Below are 23,111 nucleotides of genomic sequence, written 5' to 3'. Positions count from 1 at the left end.
CCTCAATGGAAATGCAGATGACATCCCTCTTTCAGGTGGGTCTTCGGTGAATGCTGGCTCCCTCAGGCACGCTCGCTCCAACGATGGAGAAGTGGCTGTCCGCTCGCTATAAGGTTGAATTAGTCAGGCTGGAATCTATACTGGAGAGCTTTTGACCTGTAACACAGACTAGAACTCCCGCCCCTTGGTTAGTCACGTAATAAAGAGACATTCCAGCATCCTAACATGATACCCCCCCCATTCCAATCATGACTCAGTCCCTGTATCTCCGAGCCCTGCCGTTCCAAGGTTGTGTATATATCTGAATGATTTTTGTATGTTAATCTGGTACCCTGCCACTGTGATGAATCTTTTAATTAGCTCCAGTCATTTTCTTGCTGAGTTTTTGGAAATTTCATGTCGGGATCATATAATCTGTCAAGAAGGGAGATTTTTGCTGCTGCTGCTGCTGCTGCTGCTGCTTTTTTGTGGTCATTTTGAAGGCCATTCATTTCCTTTTCATGGCTTAATAGCTTCCAGCACGGTCTTGCTTGAACAGAAGTAGTGATAAAGGGTACCCTTGTCTGGTTCCTGTTCAAAAGAGGGAACACTTTCAGTTTCTCTTTACTGAGATCAGTGTTGGCTGTTTGTTTTGTATAGTGAGTTGTTGTTAAGTCGGTTTTGTACGTATATCCATAATTATTTTGAGGAATTTCCCTTTTTTTCCTATTTCTGTTGAGTTCTATCAGGAATGATGTTAGATTTGGTTAAATGCCTTATTCTGCGATGATTGATATGATCACGTGTGGTTTTTTTTTTTTCTGTTATTTATGTGATCTTCTCTCTAAAGGTGAACCATATTTGCATATCTGGTATGAAGGCCACTTGGCTAGGATGTAGGTTGTTTTATATATATGCATATGTGTGTGTTGTTAGATTCTATTGGCTAGGATTTTGTTGAGAATTTTTGTGTCTATGTTCATGAGGAATATTGGTCTGTAATTTTCTTTTTTAGTGTTGTTTTTGCCTGGTTTTTGTATCAGGGTTGTGCCTGCCTCATAAAATGAATTCGGGACTATTCCACCCACTTCAGTAATCTGGAATAGTTCGAGTAAAATTGATGTCAGTTCTTTTCTGAATGTTTGGTAGAATTGGCCAGTGAAGTTTTCTGGGCTTGGACTTTTTCAGGTTGGGGAATTTTTAATGACCTAGTCAATTTCTTTTGTGATGTATTTGGTCACGTTTTCTACCTTTAGTCTCTGTTAGTTTAAGTAGGCAGTATGTTTCTAGAAATTAGTTCATTTCTTCTAGGTTTTCAGATCTGTTGGTTCTGTTCGTATGCCACCCATTTAATTTCTTACTCATTATTTTTATATTTTCCTTCATTCCTTTGTTAGACTTGTCAGTGGTTTGTTGATTTTATTAATCTTTTCAGAGAATCAACTTCTGTTGTGGTTTTTTTTTTTTTTTTTTTCATTCTATTGCTTTTTTCTTTTTGGTTTCATTTATTTCTGCTCTAATCTTTAATGCGGAGTTCTGGTATGGCGCTTTGGGTTAAGGTACTGATTCCCAGGTCAGTTTGAACCACAAGATCGGTGGTTCAAACTCACCAGCCGCTCCTTGGAACTGACTTGATGGCACATAGTAACAACAATAACAACAATCTTTATTACTTCTTTTCTTGTAGGCTTATTTTGGTGCTCTTTTTCTAATTGTTGGAGATAACTGGTTTAAGGTGTTGATTTTGGTTCTTTATTTTGAATGTGTGTGTTTATTGCTATGAATTACCCTCTAAGCACTGCTTTTTGCTGTATCCTAAAGATTTTGATATGTTTTCATTCTTATTTGATTTGACAACTTTTTCATTTCATTTTTTATTTCTGCTATTACTCAGTAGTTTTAAAGCAGTTTCCATGTATTTGGAGAGGCTGGATACTTAGTACTAAATAGACTTCCTATTGGCCCATGAGGTGGCAGGGGTTAAGTTGCCGGTTTCCAGATAGAATTCTTGTGCATTCAGAGGGCAGCTGGAGGTAAGGCACTTGGTTCCGGACGGTGTTTCCTGCTGACTTAGTAGGTGTCTGGGCTCAGGTCAGCTGGTCCCATGGAAAATGTGCCTGCCAACTCAGTGGGCTGACTGGGGTCAGATTAGCTGGTCCCCCAAAAGGGGTTCCTGCCTGTCCATGGATGGCCCTGGGCAGCTTGCTGACTGTTCACTGTTCAAAGAGGCAGATAGCATGCTCTTCCAAACATAGTGATGTGCATCCGGTGCTTTAGGGTCGGTCCTTGACCTTGGAAGGAACGGGCTGTTCATGCACACATGTCACTGGCTGCTGGATGATTGAGGGTGGGGAACTGGCCATACTCTGGTCACCAGGAGGGTCTAGGGAACAAGGGGGAGCTCTACCTCTCTGGTGCGAGCCACCTGTGTGGGATCTCTAGAGCTCCTGGCTGAGCAGAACCAACTGTCACATCCCCGTTGTGATCGAATGCTGCTTGCAAAAGTACAAAATGGCCGGGCCACGTCAGAGCAGCTGCCAGCCTGCTTGCCCCATCTGCCTCCCCACTCGTCACTTTGGCTAGCTGCCGGTTCTTGTCAGTAGTCAGTCCACTTTTTTGCCCTTTTTGCCAAAGCTCAGGGTTCCAAGACCATCTTCCTAATCTCTTTCATTGGGTCTCTCCTGTCTTTTCTTGTAGAGGGTCTAGGTAGCATGTCTGCCTAGTCCGCCATCTTACCAAGGGAGCCCACTGCATTATTTTTTCTAAATTGAAAATTTATAATACAGGTTTATTGAGGTTTCGTTTACATACAGGAAATTTTACCTTTATAGGCTATTTCCCTGCATGGTACAAATGATTAAGTGCTGTCGGCTGCTAACTAAAAGGTTGGATGTTTGGAGTCCATCCTGAGGCATTTCAGAAGAAAAGCCTGTCGTTCTACTTAAGAAAAGTCGTGTTGAAGACCCTGGGGAGCGTGCACGGGGCTGCCATGAGTCAGAATCGACTCAGAGGTTTGGGTTTTGTCATACAGTTCCATGTTCCATGACTTGATAACTGCATGCAGCTGGGAAACATTGCCACACACAAGGTCTAGGACAGTTCTGTTACCCTGAGAAAGTCCCCTTCTTTGTCCTCCAGTCCCTGGCATCTGCTGGGCTGTGTTCTGTCCCTGTAATTTTGCCTTTTCCAGAGTGCTGTAGAAATGAAACCATGTAGTATTTAGCTGTATGAGTCTGGCTTCTCTTACTGAGCATCATGCATTAGACAGCCACTGGTTACATATGGTTACATATAGTAGATGTTCATTCCTTCTCACCACTGAAGGGTATCACATTGTATGTAGCATAGTTTTATCTACTGTAAATAGTTACATACTGAAGTCCTGGTGTAGAGCTAGCTGTTGGATCAACACTAGACTGCCAACCACAAGGTTGTTAGATCAGACCCACCAGCCACTCCTTGGAAACCCTATACAGGGTTGCTATGAGTCAGAACTGACCCGACAGCACTTAACCATAGTGACACTAGGTTTTGTGTGAACATACATGTTTTATTTCTCTTGGATGAATACTTAGAAGAGGCATTATTGGGTGATATACTAAGTGCATATTAGCTGTTTAAGCAACTGCCTAACTGATTTCTAAAGTGATTTTTTTCATTTTGCATTCCCACTTACAATGTTTCAGAATTTCAGTGTCCCTGTATCCTTGTCAGTATTTGATGTTGTTGCTTTAAGAAAAAATTATTATTTGATATTGTTGCTTTTTAAAATTGCGCTATTCTGATAAGGAGTTTCTGGTGTGGCCCTGTAGGATAAGCACTGGATTGTTAGCTACAAGGTTGGTGGGTTAAACCCACCAGCTGCTCCTTGGAAACTATACAGAGTTGTTTGGGGTCGAAACCAAGTCAACGGCACTTAGCCACAGCATTCTGATAAACTTGCTGTGGTTAGGACGCTTAATAAAAATCTGTCAAGTTGATTTCAACTGAGAGCAGCCCTCTAGGGTAGAGCAAAACTGCCCATGGTTGTGGTCTTTATGGAAGCCAGCTGGTACATCTTTCTCCCGAGTAGCAGTGGGTGGATTGGAACTGCCAGCCTTCTGTTAGCAGCCATCAAGTCTGAGCTGAGTGCTGGGTACCACCTCCTGTTGTGCTCTGGCTTTCTATCTCATCCACCCTGGCCTCCCTGGAAGGTGCAAGGTCATACCTGGTGTGGGTACTTCTTCAATAAGTCCACAAGGAGGGTTTATTGAACTTTGTGAGTCTAGGCCATTGCTTGTCCCTGGAGCAGTGACGAAGTAGGTGTGTGTGGGTGGTGGTGGTGGTGGTGGTGTGGGAGTGGCCAGGACAGCACAGGGAGCCAGAAGACACCCTGCTGGCCCTTCACACATTCTTCATGTCCACTAGGGGATAAACCCTGTGTTCCTCCGGTGAGTCAGCATGCCTGGATCACATCCGTAAAATGGGATGGCTGACGTCAGCTCCTCTCACCCCACCGAGGATCATGTTAGACAGATAGCAGAGGCGTACTTTACCGAGTTAAATATAAAACCACAGTGCACTCTGTCCTTTCCCAGGCCATTTGAGTGAGATGCTTTCATCTCAGAGGCCACGGTGCTAGCAGATGGTGTTTCTTACAAGAGCATAAAGTTGGTGCTCCTGCATTTTTAGCTGCGGGGCAGGTGATCAGGGTCTGCTGTGGGCAGAGCAGCCTGAGGCCCAAGACTTCTCTGTTTCATGCCATGCTCACCTCCGCCATGCATGACTCCCCCAAGCTGGTGTGCCCAGGCAGTTGGAAGGATTGATGGAGTTTGTGCAGCTGGTCCAGCCCTGTTACTGGGGAAAGGGAAACTGCCCTCGGGTCCCAACTTTGGAGCTAGTTACGTAACCTTGTGTGGTGCTGTAGGATAAGGACTCAACCGCAAGGTTGGTTTGAGCCACGGGTTGGTGGTTCATACTCACTAGCCGCTCCTCGGAAACCCTATATAGGCTCGTCATGAGTCGGAACCCACTCAACAGCACTTAACAGAAGTTCTCAGGAGCTCTGCTGGTTTCCCCACATGCTGTGCCATCTTCTTTGGCTGAGTCTTTTGCTCTACTCAGCTCTCAGCTTGTCTCTCTTGCCCCATCTGCTGGGCAGATGCTGTGCCCAGGGGTGGGTGGCTGCCATGTTCCCAGCCTAGGTGAGGATGCAAAGATTGCTTACGACCAAGACAGTGTCCTTCTAAAGGTGTCAAAGTCAGGGCCTTGGGGTAAAGAACATGGGTTAGAATGGTGGGTGATTGGGTGCCTGGGAGCTAGAGCCAGCCTCTCTGGGGCTCAGCGTTCCTGTGGATTGGGCGCTAACCATGTCCACCTCTGATGTGGTTGTGAGCAGCTGACAGCCTGGCACACCACACTTGCTGTCTGTCTATGTTCATGTCCTTGTTGTCCTCCCACCAGGTACCACAGGGAAGGGACCCTCCCCGCCACCCGTCCTCACCGACCGGCAAGCGAACGAGAAGGTGGAGAACCTCTACATTCAACTGCGGCTGCTGACCCAAGAGAGGAATGAGCTGCGAAAGCGACTGGCCTTTGCCACTCACGGGGCGACCTTTGACAAAAGGTAGCCGCAGCCCGATACCAGTGCTGTCTTCACACACTCACCCCGATCAGTGCCTCGGGTCTACAGAGGACATTTCCTCCAAGTCAAATCTGGAGCCAGTTGTAGGATTGAGAGGGGTGTGCACTGTGTGTGTGTGTGACTATGTGTGTGTGGGGGGGTCTGTGCATGCATGTGTGAATTCCCATCACACATCTAACATGCCCTGGCAGTGATGTGCTTGTATCTCTTGGTGACGGAGAACCAGCCTCGCAGCCCTTCCTGCAGGTGGCCATTTGACGGGTGGTCTAGGCAGCATTGCCGTCCCCTCAGTGCTTGGTTTGGGGCTGTCACTCCTCCTCTAGATCTCTGCCTTCCAACCCTGAAACAATAAGCCTCTCTCTTCATCCCTCATCTTGTTCAAACTCCCCACCTCTAAAAGATAACTTACCCATTGATGAGTCTGTCTGTCTGTCTATGTGTGTGCGCTTGCTACCATCCCCAATGACCCTCAACCTGAGTGGTTCTCTGTGTAGTTTGTAAACACATGAATCGTCCCATTGTCAGATGTGCCCTACTTGGCTTCTTTGTTGGTTTTGAAGAAACTCTTTTACCCTGTCTTTCACTGGGATTAGACACAAGTACCCGAAAGGGGGACACCACAGATGGGAAAGAGGGACAGCCTTCATCCACCTGCCCAATCCAGGAGGGTTCCATGGAGGAAGCTCATGGGGAAATTTATCCCTCTGAGCTAAAGCTGGCAGGGGCCTGGAGGGAAGCGCAGAGGGATTTCACTTCTTTCCCTTCGGAGCATCTTTAGTCCATGGTTTGTGCCTAGCCCTGAGGAAGGCAGCTCCTCTAGGATGAGGTCAGAACTGTGAAAGCTGACCCCAGAGATGGCTTTTGTGAGGCCATGTCCCTCAGTCAGATGTCACGAGGCAGGAGGAGTGAAGGCACAGTGGCTCCTGAGTAGGAGGCAGCAAACCGCAGCAGATTCAGCCCACTGTTTGTTTTTATAAATAAAGTTTTATCAGAATGCACCCATGCTCATTTGTTTGCATATTATCTATGGCAGCTTTCCTGCTACAATGGCAGAATTGAATGGTTTTCACAGAGATTGTACTGTCAGTAAAGCTCAACCTATTTATTACTTGGAGAGCTGATGCAGCGCTGGATATAAGCACTGGACTGCGAACCACAAAGTCGGCAGTTCAAACCCACCAACCGCTCCTCAGAAACCCTGTACAAGGTCGCTGAGTTCGAACCAACTTGGCGGCACTTAAAAACAGCAACAATTGTGTGGTGCTGTGGGCTAATGTGCTGGACTGCAAGGTCGGTTTGAACGGCAAGGTTGGTGATTCAAGCTCACTGGCTGCTCCTTGGAAACCCTATACAGGGTTACTTGATGGCACTTAACAACTTTTACAGAAAAAGTGTGCTAACCCTTATTCTAGGAAAGGAGCTCTCAAGCTTGAACATGTACCAGAACCACATGGAATACTTGGGAAATGACAGCTTTCTGGCCACCCCTCTTGTCCCACCATCCCCATCCCCACACAGCCTCTGACTCAGGTGGTCTGTTAACAAGCTCCTGGTCCTGGTGGTCTAGACCCCCCCACCCCCCACTGTTGGCTAGTAGTCTCAGCTTTCACTGCACATTGGGATTGCTTGGGGGTGGGGGTTTTACAGGTTCTGATATCTTGGTTCTACCCCCAGAAATGTTGTTATAATTGGTCTGGGCTTTTAAAAAAGTAATTTTATTTTTGTTGCTGTTGTTGAAAATGTATACATCAGAATGCACACGAGTTCGACAGCTTCCACATGTCCTGTTTGCGGTTTGAAGGGTTAAAAATTATCTTTGAACAATAGTCTTATGGCTCATCTAGGCTCAGTGGCTCCAGAAAATCTGGCTCCCATGAGAAACTGAAATTCGGCTTTCCATTTTTCCCTTATTGGCATTTGTATTTTAATGTTCAGGATTGAGAATCACTGTTCTAAAGAGAGACAAAACTTCAGCCCCTTGTGGGGACTGCTGGAAGCCCATCACAAGTTTAGGGGTGGTCCTTCTGTGTGTGTGTTGCCCCAGTAAACAAGATGATATATCTTCTCAGCTTGCCCGGTGCATGGGGGAACCAAGGCAACCAAGGCTTCCATCATATTGGGGGTCCTGATTCTGAAGGTGTAGGTGAGGCCAGGACATCTGGGCATGTGAAACACCCAGGTAATTTAAGTACATAGGAAATTGATATTTTGGAACTGCTGGAGAGTTCTGTGCAGAAGGCAAGACACGTATGGGCAGTGCTCAGTTCAGAGACACTGATTGTCAATGTGATTATGGGCTGTTTTCCTCTCTGGGCCAGGCCCTACCACAGGCTGAATCCCGACTACGAGAGGCTGAAGATCCAGTGTGTTCGGGCCATGTCAGACCTACAGAGCCTCCAGAACCAACACACCAACGCCCTGAAGAGGTGTGAGGAGGTGGCTAAGGAGACTGACTTCTACCAGTGAGTGGGGTCTGCTTGGTGAGGGTTCCTACTACGCATGGAATGGCTACCTCTGGGCTTGGAGGTAGCCTTCAGCAAGTGTCTCTGTGACCTTGGGCCTCAGCTTCCCTAACTAACTCTTTGCATTATCTTACTGCCTGCTGCAGAAGCATGGTAGATAGGAAGCTGATGTAAAATGTACGCAGTGGGCCATGTGGACCACCAGCTTCTCGGTCACTGATTTGGTACTTTGTTGGATCTTTTGTTTGCTTGGATGGCAGCATAGAAGGTTTTCTTTGGGTCTCGGTGTTCCTCAGAGTGTGCTTTCCGGCTCACATGCTGATGTCTGCCCAAGCTGCAGTGCTTGGAGCTGCCAGGATGACATGAGTTGGAGGCTTGTATCTTACCTTGGCCTTTTTTGGCATCAGATTTTCAAAAAGTAGATTGAGTTATTCCAGAATTTGACTCATGCCAGACTTGGACTCCCCTTCGAGTGCCGACAGCCTGGCTTTGCTCCCTTCTGTTGGGTGTGTGTGGAGTATTGGTACCTGGAGGGACTGCTGATACCTTGATGGGGGGCGGGGAGAGGTGCTCAGAGTGGCTGCGGCTCATCTGTATGTGTGGTGGTGGGTTTCAGCACACTCCACAGCCAACTCCTGAGTGACCAGACCCAGCTGAAGGATGATGTGGACATGTTGAGGCGAGAGAATGGGCAGCTACTACGGGAACGTAACCTGTTACAGCAGTCATGGGAGGACATGAAGCGGCTCCATGAGGAGGACCAGAAGGAGATTGGTGACCTCCGGGCCCAGCAGCAGCAGGTAGAGCTGGGCTAGGGGCCCGGGGGTGGATCAACGCCAGCCGTTCGTCCCTCTAGCCATATGCCCACTTTTCTGCTCATCCATCTTCTTGCCTGGCATCCACCCATCCATCCATCTATATATCCACTCACTAATCTACTTATCCATCCATCCATTATTCATTCATCTATCACTTACCCACGTATCCATCCACCCACTTACTCTTCTGTTCATTCAGGTACCCATCCATCCATTCATCTATCATTTATCCATCCATCCACACACCCATCTGTTTGTTCAGATGATCACTTAGCAAGTCTTCCTGGGGTGTCTTTCACGTATAAAGAACTGAAATATTGGTGAAAAAATCTTTAGTCCTTGCTTTCCTGGGGTCTGGAGTCTGAGGAGGCAAGTATTGATCAAATAATCACATATGCCATGAATGTTACATGTTCTGAATGACGTTTAATTTTGAAATAGTACAAATTTACAAAAAAGTAATTTCCACACCTTCCCGTGTTATTTCGAGTCCTGGTGTGGCACTGTGGGTTAATGTGCTAGACTGAAAAATCGGTGGTTCAAGTTCACCAAGCTGCTCCTCAGGAACCCTATACAGGGTCACTATGGGTCGGAATCAACTCTCCTCAACAGCACATAACAACAGCAGCCCATGCATGTTATTTAAGAATTAAGTTGCCTTTTGTTTGTTGTTGTTGATAAGTGCTGTTGAGTCAGTTCCATCTCTTAGTGACTGTGGAAGGGCATTCGTTTGACTTGTAAATGTGGAAGCTGTTCTTTTGATGAATGTTTTGCTGTGGATATTTTCACCACACACATTAACAGTAAGTTGCTAACCTGTTGTCCCATCACCTCCAGACATTTTCCTGAGTAATACAGTTGTTAGCATCAGGAAATTAACATTGATACATCACTGCTACCATCTGGTGTGTCACTGTGGGCTAATGCGTCAGACTGCAAAGTTATCTGAACTGCAAGGGCGGCGGTTCAAGTTCACCAGCTGCTTCTTGGAAACCCTATACAGGGTCGCTATGGGTCGGAATCGACTCGACGGCACTTGACAACAACAACTACCATCTAATTACCAGATCATGTTCGAGTTTTGCCAGTTGGCTCAGTAATGTCTTTTATAGCAAAAGGTGCAGTTGAGAACAAATCAATGCGTTTTGTTGTTATACCTCTTTCTTGTTGCATGCCAGTGAGTCAGTTTCGGCTCTCAGCAACCCTTTGGACAATCCTGTGGGCAGGGCAACAGGACACAGCAGATGCCCAGTCCTGCGTCATCCTCATGCTAGTTCTTACATTTGAACCCCTTCTTGCTGCGACTGTGTCAGCCCATCTCATGTGGGGGGAGGGGTCTTCTCCTATTTCGTTGACCCTTCACTTTACCAAGCATGATGTCCTTCTCCAGGGACTGGTTCTTTCCGATGTATGAGAGATGAAGGCTGGCCATCCTGGCTTCTTAGGAGCATTCTGGCTATCCTTCTTCCAACACAGACTTGTTGGTTCTTTTGGCTAATAGTCTACAGGTTATAGATCTCAGACACTTCTCAGCCTTCATGACCTTGATGCTTTTGAAGGTTCTAGACCAGTTGTTTTGTAAGACATTCCTCCACTTGGCATTGTCTGATCCTGTGGTTAGAGTCACCGTGTGCATCCTTGGCAGCCACATCACAGAAGTGATGCTGCCTTTTACTCACGGCTCCCTGTCAGTAGAGCATCACTGCTAATGATGTTCACTTTGATCATTCACTTGACTAAGGTAGTATCTCCTGGAAGCCCACCTTTTACAGAAGATCTTTTGAAACAATAAATATCCAATTCCTCGTCAGCCTTTCAGTCCATCCATCTGTCCATGTGTACTCAGTGACCTCATTTTGAGAGATGAAGTTTGGCCATCTTGGCCTCCAAGGAGCACTCTGGCTGCACTTCTTCTAACACAGATCTGTTTGTTCTTTTGGCAGCCCATGGCACTTTCAATATTCTCCTCCAACACCGTAACTCAAAAGCATCAATTCTTCAACGGTCTTCCTTATTCACTGTCCAGCTTTCGCATGCATATGAGGTTATTGAAAATACCATGGCTTGGGTCAGGCGCCTTGCCTCTCTGTTGGTATTTTGAGCTACTACCTCCATGAGTGTAGGTCAAGTTCATCAAATTGTAGCAATTTACCCTCATTTCCTTCATCAAAAAAATTATTGCTTTTCAGTGGGTTTTATGTGTAATACCTAGTGTGGGCTGATCATGGGACCCAGAGCTGGTTACTCTATGATACATCGAAAGCCTTTTTCATGGGCACTCTGCTTGGAGATCTTGGTTGTGGGGTCAGATTGGAGGCTGCCTCAGGGCTGACATTTATCTGTGGGCCTTCCTTGAGTCTCAGTAATAGAAAAGGTTTTCAGAAGAGAGGCAAGTGTGGGTCAGGGCATTAGGAGCTCATTTGGGGGCAGGTCCCGGTGATCTCCAAACAGCTGCTTTGTCAGTCTGAACCTTCCTTTGCCCTCCCTCTCACCGGAGGGGGTGGTGGTCTTCCAGCATTGTTTAGGGATAACAGAGACCACCCAGCTGAGCATGCTGTGCCAGCAAGACAGTAAGCCCCATCCGGGCTCGGTTGCATGTCCCTTCCTACTACAGACCTTCCTACTACTGTGTGGCTGTAACCACTTAGACTTGCGGGTTTTCAACCATCCAGAGGCAAAATAGTTTAACCTCAAAAGAATCCCTTTACAGAGGTAGTGTTTGAAACAGGTAAGGATGGAGCTGCTGGGGCCAGTGAGGGCTGGGCGGTCCCTGCTTGAGGAGGGACCTGGTGACCATCTTGTCACCTCAGTGGAGGTTGCCCTGGGGGCGAGCAGTTGAACCCGGCTGAAGACTGGCTATTGCTCAGCTCCAGGGCTTTGAGTGGGCGTGGCCCTGAGCGAGGTGACATCACATCTTTACCCTTGTCCTGCCCACTTTCTTCTCTGTGCTGAGTGGGCGTGGCCACCGAGTGAGTGACATCACATCTTTACCCTTGGCCCGCCCACTCTCTTTTCTGTCCTCTTTTGCCTGCTGATGTTTTTCTCTCCTTGGGTCTACTTGGCTCAGATCCCATTTTGCCTTGAAGTTTCATTTGGGTTTCAAAGACGCTGGAGCCTCCAGCTGACTCTTGTACAGCTTCGCTGGAAAAGTGGCTGAGTAGCTGGATCTCAGCACAACACAGTTGAGCTCTCAGTTGTTGTGGAGACTAGATGAGATGCTGCATATAAAGTGCCTGCGTGCATGAAGTACTCAGTCAGTGTTTGTTATTAGTAATAGCAGTATTATTCTTGTCTTAGCATAAGCACTGCTGGTATCGCCCTGTAGGATCAGCTCTGGAACCACAGGTCGGCAGTTCAAACCCACCAGCTGCTCCTCTGGAAACCTATACAGGGTCATTATGAATCAGAACTGACTTGTGGCAATTAACAAAGTGTAAGCATTGGATTGGTTACTACAAGGTCATCAATTCAAATCCATCAGCCATTTTTGGAAACCTTATACAGGGTTGGTGTGAATTGGAACTGACTCGTTGGCACTTAACAAAAACAATGAACAGTATCAAATTGGGATTAAAATCTGCCTTCCTCCCTGAGGTGAAGAACTTGGTATCTTCAGGTATTGCTGATGGGAATGTAAAATGGTATAGCCCCTTTGGAAAACAGTTTGGTGGTTCCTCTAAAAATTAAGCAGAATTTCCATTTGTTGTTGTTACATGCCGTGCAGTCGGTCCCGACTCATAGCAACCCTGCACAGGGGTTCCGAAGCTGTAAATCTTTACAGGAGCAGAAAGCCTCATCTTTCTCCTGCAGAACAGCTGGTAGTTTTGAAGTGCTGACCGTGAGATTAGCAGCCTGATTCGTAACCACTACGCTACCATAGGACCTAGAAATTCTACCGTTAGGTAAATATCCTAAAGAGAAGGAAACATATCGTACCAAAACAGGTTCATGAATGTTCGTAGCAGCATTATTCATAAGAGCCCCAAACTAGGAGCATCTTGAGTGTTAATGATACATAAAATGTGGTATATACACACAATGGAATTTATACACTCAGCCCTGAAAAGGAACAAAGTCCTGATGCAGACTAGATGTGGTTGAACCTGGTAACCAATATGCTAAGAGTAAGAAACCAGACAGAAAAGGCCCCATGTTGTATGGTCGTTTCATTTAAGTGAATATCCAGAGTAGGTGGGGAGGGAGGAATGGGGTACAGAGTTTCATTTAGGATAGTGAAAAGGTTTGAGAGTTAGATGATGGTGGTGGTTATTAACACATCCTGTGACGGTATTAAAGGTCACTGATGTGTGCACTTTAAATGGGTGGATTGGTGGTATGTGATTTGTATGTGTCTATCTCCTCATAAGGGAGTGCCGGTGGCTTTGTTAGGGTTAGCACTGGACTGGGAACTACAAGATTGGTGGTTTGAGCCCACCAGCTGCTCTGAAGGAGAAAGATCAGGCTTTCTTCTCAGGTAAAGATTTACAGCCAGGGAAATCTGGGATAGGGTTGCTATGAGTCAAAACCGACTGGGTGGCACTTAACAGTAATCTCCTCATAAAAGCAAACGTGTTCTCAGAGGCGTGAAGTTTAATGCCTTGGTTCTCTCATTTTTTTTTAGGATTTGGATGGTTTTCACATCAGACAGGTGGTCTCCTCCTCTTACTCATTTGGATGGTTTTCACATCAGACAGGTGGTCACTGTTTCTCTTACTCATTTTCTTCTCCTGCTCCCACATCTGATGTGGGAGGGCTTTCTCCCTCATGTCCCCCATTCCTTCTCTCTTTTTTGAGGCTGATCCTTAGAGGGAGGGATAAGCACAGCTCGCTGAGGTCTGTTCAGCTGGACTGGTGCCTCACAGCACCCACCCTTAGACCTTACCAGGAGAGGATACCCCACCCCCCACGTCATGGGAGCGGGTCCCTGCTTTCTCTTTGCGTTCACTTGGTGCCCAGGCTGTGAGTGGGTTAGCAGAAGCATCAGAAGTGTTTGGAGGGGCGGTGGGCCCAGGTTTGCTCCCCAGCAGGCCAGAGTTCAAAGGTCTAACTCTTAAGACAAGGCTGGTTTTGTTGCCTGGTTCCTCCCACGCCTTGTTAACTTGAAGAGGCCCTAGCTGGGTCAATAAATGGTTCTGTTTGACTTGCATGTTGACTTGAGGGATTTGTGAGGCCCTCCTGCATAATTTATCCCAGAGGAAATGAGACAGCCTTGGGGATAGCATCAGATTACCCGTGATCAAGGTAAGCACAGACTTACTTGTGCTTACTAATGAATCTATAGTTATAGTTTCATATGTATTTTGCCACATCTGTGAAATTGCTCCCTACAGATTAGTAAGTAAGCACAAGTAACCTCGTGCTTAGCTGGCTTATTGGGTAATTGGCCTCTGCCTGGGACCCAGGGCTTGGTGCCTTCCCACTTGAGAGCAGCAGACAGGGGCTTTGTCCTGTGTGTGGGGGCTGGGGTAGGGTGTTGGCTCACTGCTTCCATCGCTGGGCACATCTCCGATCCAAGTGGGTCCTATGTGGAATGCCTACAAGATCATGGGTGAAGATCATGCCTGCAAAGCAGTGGATGTTTGTCTACCCAATTTTCTGTACGGAAACAGCATACATTCTTTGTTTAAAAAAGAAGGAAAAAAGCACCGTCAAACAATGATGAAGTCTCTCTGGAACTGCTGGTAGTTTCGAACTGCCGACCTTGAGGTTAGCAGCCCGACTTGTAACCACTGTGCTACCAGAGCTCCTTTGTTGTCGGTAATGTTCTCACTGATTTCTGTTTGCATTGAACATCTGCATTGTCTACCCTCTTTCCCTGCTATAAACAATGTCTCACTGGGTGTTTTTGTGTGTCCGTATGCCCTTTCGTGCATGAGTAAGACTCTTAGAGATGAAGTTGTTGGATCTAGCCATTGTACATTCTCTTTTTGGTTCTGTCCATTTATTTGGGAAACTTCTAATGCTCCAGGAACATCTCTCTCCTTGCTCTACCTCCTGTAGTTCAAGAAAGTTGACTTTTTTCCCTGGATTGTTGTTGTTAAGTGCTGTCAAATCAGTTCTGCTGTGTTCTGACCCTGTATAGTGTTTCTGAGGAGCCGCTGGTGGGTTTGAACTACCAGCCTTTCAATGAGCAATCCTACAGTGACACACTTCACTTGGTAGCTCTGGTAGCGTAGTGGTTATGAATTGGGCTGCTAACCTCAAGGTCAGCAGTTCGAAACTAGCAGTTCTTCTGTGGTAGAAAGATGAGACTTTGTGATCCTGTGAAGATTTACAGTCTCGGAAACCCTGTGCAGGATAGCTGTGAGTTGAAACCGACTCCATGGCACATCACCACCTCAGTGCCACATCAAGTCAATGCCCTTTCAGGGGCCTGGAGGAAGGGAAACTCTGAGGTCCCACAGAGGATGGAGAAGTTGTTGACCTGCTTCCTTGGGGCAGTAGTGCTGTGTGGAGGGACTCCCTCCCTGGCTTTTTGCGTTCTCTGTTATTTGTTACTTTTACCCCTTCTCACAATGATGCTATTAGGACTGTGCAGTGCTCAGTCCTGAGGCCGGAGAAGAGTCATTTCTGAAGAGTGCTGCCTGACTCAGTGGTGCCCAGACTTAACATGTCTGCTCTCACTCAGTGTTAGACTGCAGTTATGTATGTGTGTGTAGTGATGTATATGTGTGTGCATGCACATTAAGTTAAGCATCTGTCTCCTAAGAACATAGTTCTAATACTAAAAAAGGAAAAATTCTAGACTAATTCTTCGCGTGTTATATTTAGTGGAGACAGTGTAGCGGGCTTCCAGGCCCATGGGTCCAGACAGCTGAGCACCTTTGAGCTAGAGGCTTCCTGGCAGAGATGGGCGCCTTCAGGCACTTGTCAGAGCTAGACTCACTCACCTCTGGAGCCCGAGAGCTGGACACCTTTGGGCTGCAGTTTGTTGGGGGAATCGTGTGCCTCTAGGTACTTAAAGGCAGAGCTAAAGAGCTTTATAACATTTGTCTGAACATGGTAGGCGCTGGGCCAGCTCTAGAGACTTGAGGTACCAAAGGCCAGAGAAAACCGTGTCTTCAGGCACAGCTAAGAAGAGGCTGCCCTGGTCTAAGAACTGTATCCTGAGTCATTTCTCATCCTGAATTATAGCATGTTACTTTCCTAATAGAGTCCTGGTGTGGCACTGTGGGTTAATGCGCCAGACTGCAAAGCCATTGAAACTGCAAGGTCAGCAGTTCAAGCTCACCAGCTGCTCCTCGGAAACCCTATACAGGGTCGCTGTGGGTCACTACCCATAGCAATTTGACAGCACTTAACAACAACAACAACTTCCCTAATAGCATCATTGGTAGCATAGTGATTCCGAGTCCGGCTGCTACCGTCAAGCTCAGCAGTTCGAAACCACCAGAGGTTCTGCAGGAGAAAGATGAAGCTTTCTGCTCCCTTAAAAATTACAGCCAAGGAAACCCTATGGAGGGTCGCTGTGAGTTGGAATCGACTTGACGGCACTTAAGAACAATTTCCCTAAAAAATTTCCCATCACAGGGAGTGTGGTCTGTGCGTTGTTGTGTGCCCACTGCAATGAATAATGAGGGAACGAGTGGTGAAGTAGATCGTGTCGGGAAAGGGGTGGTTGGCATCAGATCTGGTCAAAAAGTTGGAGTGGAGGTATGTCTGAACTAGCATTGGGCTGTTGATGCTAGCAATGGTTTCCCTCCCCCTCGTAAGGTTAAATGGAGTTGTATGCCCTGCCACACCATTTTTACAGATGGTTTTTCAAATTTTCTGGAATTAACTGAGGCCCTGATTTCTGGACATTTGCTCTGAGACTCCTAACCATCGTGATCTCTACATAGATAACAGTTGAACCTGCTTGGGGCATGTGAGCACCTCTTTGGGTATCCAGATGTGCCCTGTGGAAAGGATTATTCTGTGTGATTTCAGAGCTGGGCTGAGAGGCAGAGACTAGATGTTATAGGGCAGTAAGCAAAACCTTGGAGGGTTTTCTACTGTAGTGTGGGTGTTCTGTGGAGGTGTTTGGGGGCAACAACAGCATGGTCTACCCCAGGTTCCCTTCCCACCACCAAGAAACGTTGCTCGAAGTCTGACTGAAGATCAGAGCGCATACCTGCGTCGGCTCTGGGATTTCCCTTGCCCATACGAAAGTGCTGTTTACCTGGCCTGAATTGTTTCTAGGAATGTATAAGCTTCTCAAGGTTGGGGCATTTTGGGTGCTATTTCCTATAAAGTGATGGCAAGCTATGGTGTAGGCTCCAGATTCTGTTGTGGACCAGGCTTCACAGGTATTTTTTCCCTGCCGGATCAAGATACCTTTAAAATGAGTTGTTTCTTGATGAAGTCTGGAAGGCTAGACAACTGGAAGAGAGCATTTGACTCATCTGGCTGGGGCTGCCATCCTGTGGCCAACTCGGGTCATGACAACTGAGTCTTTGTGCTGAGGTAAAACCAAAACCAAAACCTTTGCCTCCTTGTTGGTTCTGACTCAGAGCAACCCGAACTATCAGCCAGTGTAGAACTGCCCCATAGGCTTCGAAGGCTGTGTGTGATTTCATGGAAACAGACCGCCACATCTTTCTCCTGTTGGACAGCTGGTGTGCTTGAACTGCTGACCTTTTGATTGGCAGCTGGCTGCTTTAATCAGTGTGCTCCCTTTTGGCCAACTGGACTCCACTTATTTGGAGCTAGTGGCGCTCTCAGTTGGCGTAGGGGATGTTTGGTGAGTAATGATGACTGGCATTTTGAGGTGTTAAGATGAAGAGCAGTCGGCTTACATGCTGGCCTTACTGCTGGCTTGGTGGGAGGACTGTTTATATCGGGGGCACTGCTCAGTTTGTGGTTGTGGGTACGCCCCTTACCTCTCACCTGTCAGTGGGGTTTCCTCCTGGTCCCCCGGTACTGGAACAGGGGCCCTCAGTTTCTCATGGATGCAGGGCCCCATTCTCTCTGGTCAGGTGGCTTAGGAAGAAATACTGTTAGACCTCCGTCTCGGACTGTTGTTGTCGTTAAGTCCCGTCAAGTCAGTTACAACTCAGAGAGGACCTGTAGAGGATTTCCAAGGAGCAATGGGTGGGTTTGAACCATCTACCTTGCAGCTACAATCCAGTGCTGATCCTACGGCGCCACACCAGAGCTTGCAGAGACGTAGTCCAAGTTGTTGAAAGGTATCAATGTGAGAATTAAGCTTGGATGCTTTATTTTTATTTGTTTAAACCTTTTATTGTGAATTGAATGAAGGTTTACAGCGCAGATCATGAGTTTTACATTCAGTGGATCACATACTCGGTTTCATTACAGTGCTTGCAATCCAGCTAACAGAGGTAACCTCTATTTCCTTTAAACCCTTTGCCTCCTGCTACCATCATCTGTCTTTTGCCAATCTCCCTCCTGTTGATACTGCCTGCTCTGTGACCCTTGAAAACATGTGACTGCCCTCTAGCCCGTGAATAATTTCCCCTTCCCTCCCACACAACTTGGAGACTTTAAAACAAAACAAAGCAAAAGATGAGTATCTTCATGATCTCAAGGTAAGAAAGAATTTCTTAAAATAACCAAACCATAGGCCATAAAGGAAATGATTAGAAAAATGTCTGTAATCAAAAACCATAGGAGAAGTGGTTCAGTCTTCTGAGTAATCTGGAATTCAAGCTTTAACGAACACGTTGGTGATAACGTTAAACAGTATGACCGTATGAAAACTCGGCGAGGATGTGTGTGAATTGGCTGATGGTTAATAGTGACCCTGTATAGGCTTTCTGAGGCTTTATGTCTTTGTGGGAGCAGAAAGCCTCATCTTTTTCCCTCAGAGTGGCTGGTGGCCTTGAGCCACTACACTCGGCAACCTCTTGGGTATTATTGCTGTTATTGTTAAGTGCCGTTGAGTTGGTTCCAACTCATAACTAGCCTGTGTAGGGTTTCCAGATAGCATCTAGTGAGTTTGAACCACCGACCTTGTTGTTCAAGCCAACCGTGCAGTCAAGTACTTTATCTTATAGCATCACACCAGGACGCTAACTTCTTGGTTACCACCCAGTAAATGTGAAAAGGTGCGTACCCCAAGATGTAGCCAGTCCACATCTCAGTGTCCACCAATAGAAAACGCTCCCACGGGCTTACCATTGTTGTTTACTTCCTTCGAGTGGGTTCTGACGCATAACGAGCCTGTGGAATGTTCCTAAGCAGTGACTGGTGGGTTTGAACCACCCGCCTTGTGATTAGCAGTCCTGTGCTTCTCCTGCAGTAGAAGATTGCTCAGTCATTGTGAGAGGAAGTCTCTGATTCCCACAGCAACATGGATGAACCTTCAAAACATTATACCATGTGAGAGAAATCACAATAGGCTAAATCCTGTATCATCCACTTTCATGAAATATCCATTACAGACCCATGTGTGAGCTCAAGGTTTCTGAGTAGTTAGTTACCAAGGCTGAGCCAGAACGGGGGGCCCCGGGCAGTCACTGCTGTGAGGTCACTGAGTCTGTTCAGGGGGATGGGAAATTTGGAAATGGGTAGCAGGGGTGTTTGTACAAAGGGCAGTTGTAGTGGGTGTCACTGAATTGAACCTATAAAGACCATTGAAATGGCAGATGTTAGTGTGTATATTGGCCCCAGGTGGAAATAAAGGGGAAAGGCTCCCAAGCCTGTGAGAAGAGACTTGTACAGTAATGTTCCTGGAAGGATTCTCTGTGACGGCAAAGGAAGTAGAGACAATGTATCCATCAGACAGGCGTGGTGGGGTACTACTTGTATCAGTGGGTCCATATCTCAGAGGCAGCACATTGCCTAGCTGTGTGGGGTGTGATCTTTTATGGATGTCTAAACATGGAGTCTTGGTGTAGCTCTGTGGGTTAATGCACCAGACTGCAAAGCCGTTTGAACGGTTGTTCAAGCTCACTAGCTGCTCCTTGGAAACCCTATATAATAGGGTCACTATGGGTCAGAATCAACTCAATGGCACTTAACAACAACAACAACAACAGCAACAAACATGTAGTCTTGGAGTGGCACCATAGGATAAACACTCGACCTCAAGGTCAGTTTAGACTCTACGGAAACCCTATTAATTATAAAGTCGGTTGCTATGAGTTGGAACTGACTCAATGGTACTTAACAACAACATGTAAACAGACTCCTGGTGTGGCCGCTGTAGGGTCCGCACTGGACTGTGAACCACAAGGTTGGCAGCTCAAACCCACCAGCTGCTGCTCAGAAACCCTATACAGGGTTGCTATAAGTCTGAACAGGAGTCCTGTTTTGATGCTGTGGGTTAATGCGCTGGACTGCAAGTTCGGTTGAACTGCAAGGTCAGTGGTTCAAGCTTGCCACACGCTCCTTGGAAACCCTATACGGGGTCACTATGAGTTAGAACCTACTCAACAACACTTAAACAACAACAACAACGAGTTGGAACTGACTCAATGACACTTAACCCACATTAACAAAGTAGTGTAATGATGTTGGTAGAAGTGAGCAACATCAAATTCGGGAGCATTCTAGAGGGGAATGGAAAGTTCTAGAGGGGAACGGGGTCAGCGCGTGATGCTTCAACAATGCTGGTAATGGTTGATTTCTTTGGAAAACAGCTTGAGAAATGTGGCAAGACATCACGATGTATCAGAGCTGCGCAGTGGACACCTTTGCCTGTGCTTTTCTATGTTTGGAAGGTACTTCGTTGTTTATTTAGGGAAAGACTTTGAATGTTAGAGCGGGCTATATCGTATTTCTCAGTAGACATTCAGTTCCATAAGAATGGAGCATGTTTTAGGGAACAATGAAGATTTTAATTACCTCCAGAAACCCACGTGTACTACTTTTTAATACGTTTTATGTTTTGGTGACCTTGGAAGATCTCCTTGGGAAGAACGTGTTCTGCTTTTAAAAGAGAAGAAACCAGTTCTGCAATGCTGTCCCTCTGGAAGCTTGCGGTCCAGGGCTAGAGGGGCAGACTCGCTGACCTGTCTCAGGTATTATTAGTGAGGGCCGACCCAGCCTCTAGAGGGAGTTGTCACCGCCCCAGGTTCCGGTCGTCTGGTCTGCAGAGATCTGATAATTTAGAGTCCACACTGAGTCAGGCAGGGGATTCTGGGCTGTAGAGCTGGGAGGCTAATTGAGTATTTCTTGGTTCAAGCCTGTCGTTCGAGAAGAAATTGAAACCAGAGAGTGAATGACCCACCAGAGGTCTCAGATCCCCTTGGGGTGCTCAGCAGAAGACCACAGGCCTCACAGCATCATCTTAACTCATCTTCCTGGTTTGTTTTTTTCCTTGTTCTAAACAGCATCCAAGTGAGCTTTCAAATCCAGATCCACCATCAGGTCAAGTCCAACCCTTGCGATTCTGTGTTAGAGCAGCTGAGTCGAATCCAGCTTATAGCTCTCCTACATAGGGTTTCCAACGAACATCTGGTGGGTTTGAGCTGCCAACTTGTGGTTCAAATCAGTCATGCAGTCCAGTGCTTATCCTACAGCACCACACCAAGACTCCTGAAGATTCCATTTTGTTAGTACTGCTGAGTTGGTTCCTACAGATAGTGATCCTAATACACAGTTTCGAAGGAGTTAGCTGGGGTGTTTGAACCTCCAACCTTGTGGTAAGCAGTCCAGTTCTTATCCTGCACTGCCACACCTGGACTCTGTGTTGTTGTTGTTGGTAAGTGCCATTGAATCAATTCCGACCCATAGCGACCTTGTATAGGTTTTCCAACAAGTGGCCGGGGAGCTTGAACCACCGACCTTGAAGTTCACACTAACTTTGTAGTCCAATGCATTAACCCACAGCGCCACACCAGAACTCCAGAGGGTTTCCAAGGAAGAAACAGAAGCAGACTGCCCTGTCTTTCTCCTGTGGAGTGGCAAGTGGGTTCAAACCACCAAGCTTTCAGTTAGCATTCTAGTGTTTTTGCTCTGTGAGCCTTGCAACTTGTAAGTCCCGTCGTAGTGCTCTCTTGCCAGACTTCCTACCGTTTCTGCCTCAGGGTGGGCCTTGAAGCCCTTGTGTGACCACTCTTCTTTCCTCTTTCTGTGCTCCTCTCCTGCATTCAATGAGCTCGTCATTGCCCTAGAAAACATCAGGTGGTTCCTGCCTCAGGACCTTTGCACTTGCTCTCCTCACCACCTGGTGTGCTGTTGGCCTCTGCTCCTTGCATGTGCATTTAAGCTCAGCAGTCAGCTTCTTAGAGAGGCCTTCTCTTTTCTCACAACACTTTTACTCAAAAACCTCTCTCTAACCCATTCTCCTGGTCTGGATGACCCTTCCCATGCTCTGAGATGATTGTATATGTTTGGTGAGTCTGTCTACCTCCCTCCTCCCATTAGGATATGAGGCCCATAGTCTTAATCGGTTCTGTTCCCATCAGCAGCATCTGCAGCAATGCTGGAACATGTTCGGTGTTTGTGCTGGGATTCCCAACACCATCCCTCTGAGTGTGAGGGGATTCACAGCACTTGGCATATACTTGTAGTCATGCTCAGTTTAGTATAATGACAGGACAGAGCACGAGCAGCTGAGGAAACCCAGGACGAGTCTCCCAAGAGTCTTCTCCTTGTAGGCTGACACAGTACACTCCTCAAAACTGCAGCATTCTATCGTGACAACATGTGTGAGATGGAAACCCATTAGATGCCCGGTGCCCAAGGTTGTTACTGAGGATGGTCATGGACAAACATTCAAGGACCCCAGAAGGAAAGCAGGTGCTGAGCATGAGCCACATTGTATAGTCTAGGCGCTGTGAGCCACTCTTGTTAAGTGTCCTGGAGTCATTTCAGACGCATAGTGACCCTGTGTATCGGGTTGAGTCGGTACTGACTAATGGTGGCGACCTTATGCACAGCAGAACAAAACACTGCCCGATCCTGGGCCAACCTCACTACTGTTGCCACGCTTGAGTTCTTCTAAGCTGCCACTTGGCCAGTCTGTCTCATTGGGGGTCTTCCTCTTAGTCTCTGACCCTCCACTTTACCAAGCATGATATCCTTCACCAGAGACTGGTATCTCCTGACAATATGTCCGAAGTATGAGAGACGAAATTTGGCCATCTTGGCCTCCAAGAACACTCTGGCTGCACTTCTTCCAAAACAGATCTCTTGGTTCTTTTGGCAGCCAATGGTACTTTCAATATTTTCCTCCAACATCATAACTCAAAAGCATCAATTCTTCTACGGTCTTCCTTATTCACTGTCCAGCTTTCACATGCATATGAGGTTATTGAAAATACCGTGGCTTGGGTCAGG

The 23,111-nt window shown here is 46.9% G+C and overlaps 1 protein-coding gene across 1 annotated transcript in view; it reads left to right on the top strand.

The window, feature by feature from the left end:
* The window catches only part of DLG5 (discs, large homolog 5 (Drosophila)), a 193,702-nt gene that overhangs the window by 106,219 nt on the left and 64,372 nt on the right, over positions 1-23,111 (top strand). The window contains exons 5-7 of the mRNA XM_006837474.1: positions 5,422-5,584; positions 7,921-8,064; positions 8,681-8,864. Coding sequence (XP_006837537.1) covers positions 5,422-5,584; positions 7,921-8,064; positions 8,681-8,864 — 491 coding nt within the window. The remainder of the gene's footprint in view (positions 1-5,421; positions 5,585-7,920; positions 8,065-8,680; positions 8,865-23,111) is intronic.

Source organism: Chrysochloris asiatica, unplaced genomic scaffold, assembly GCF_000296735.1.
Source record: "Chrysochloris asiatica unplaced genomic scaffold, ChrAsi1.0 scaffold00020, whole genome shotgun sequence".
Classification (NCBI taxonomy): domain Eukaryota; kingdom Metazoa; phylum Chordata; class Mammalia; order Afrosoricida; family Chrysochloridae; genus Chrysochloris; species Chrysochloris asiatica.
This window is presented reverse-complemented; position numbering and strand designations above follow the sequence as displayed.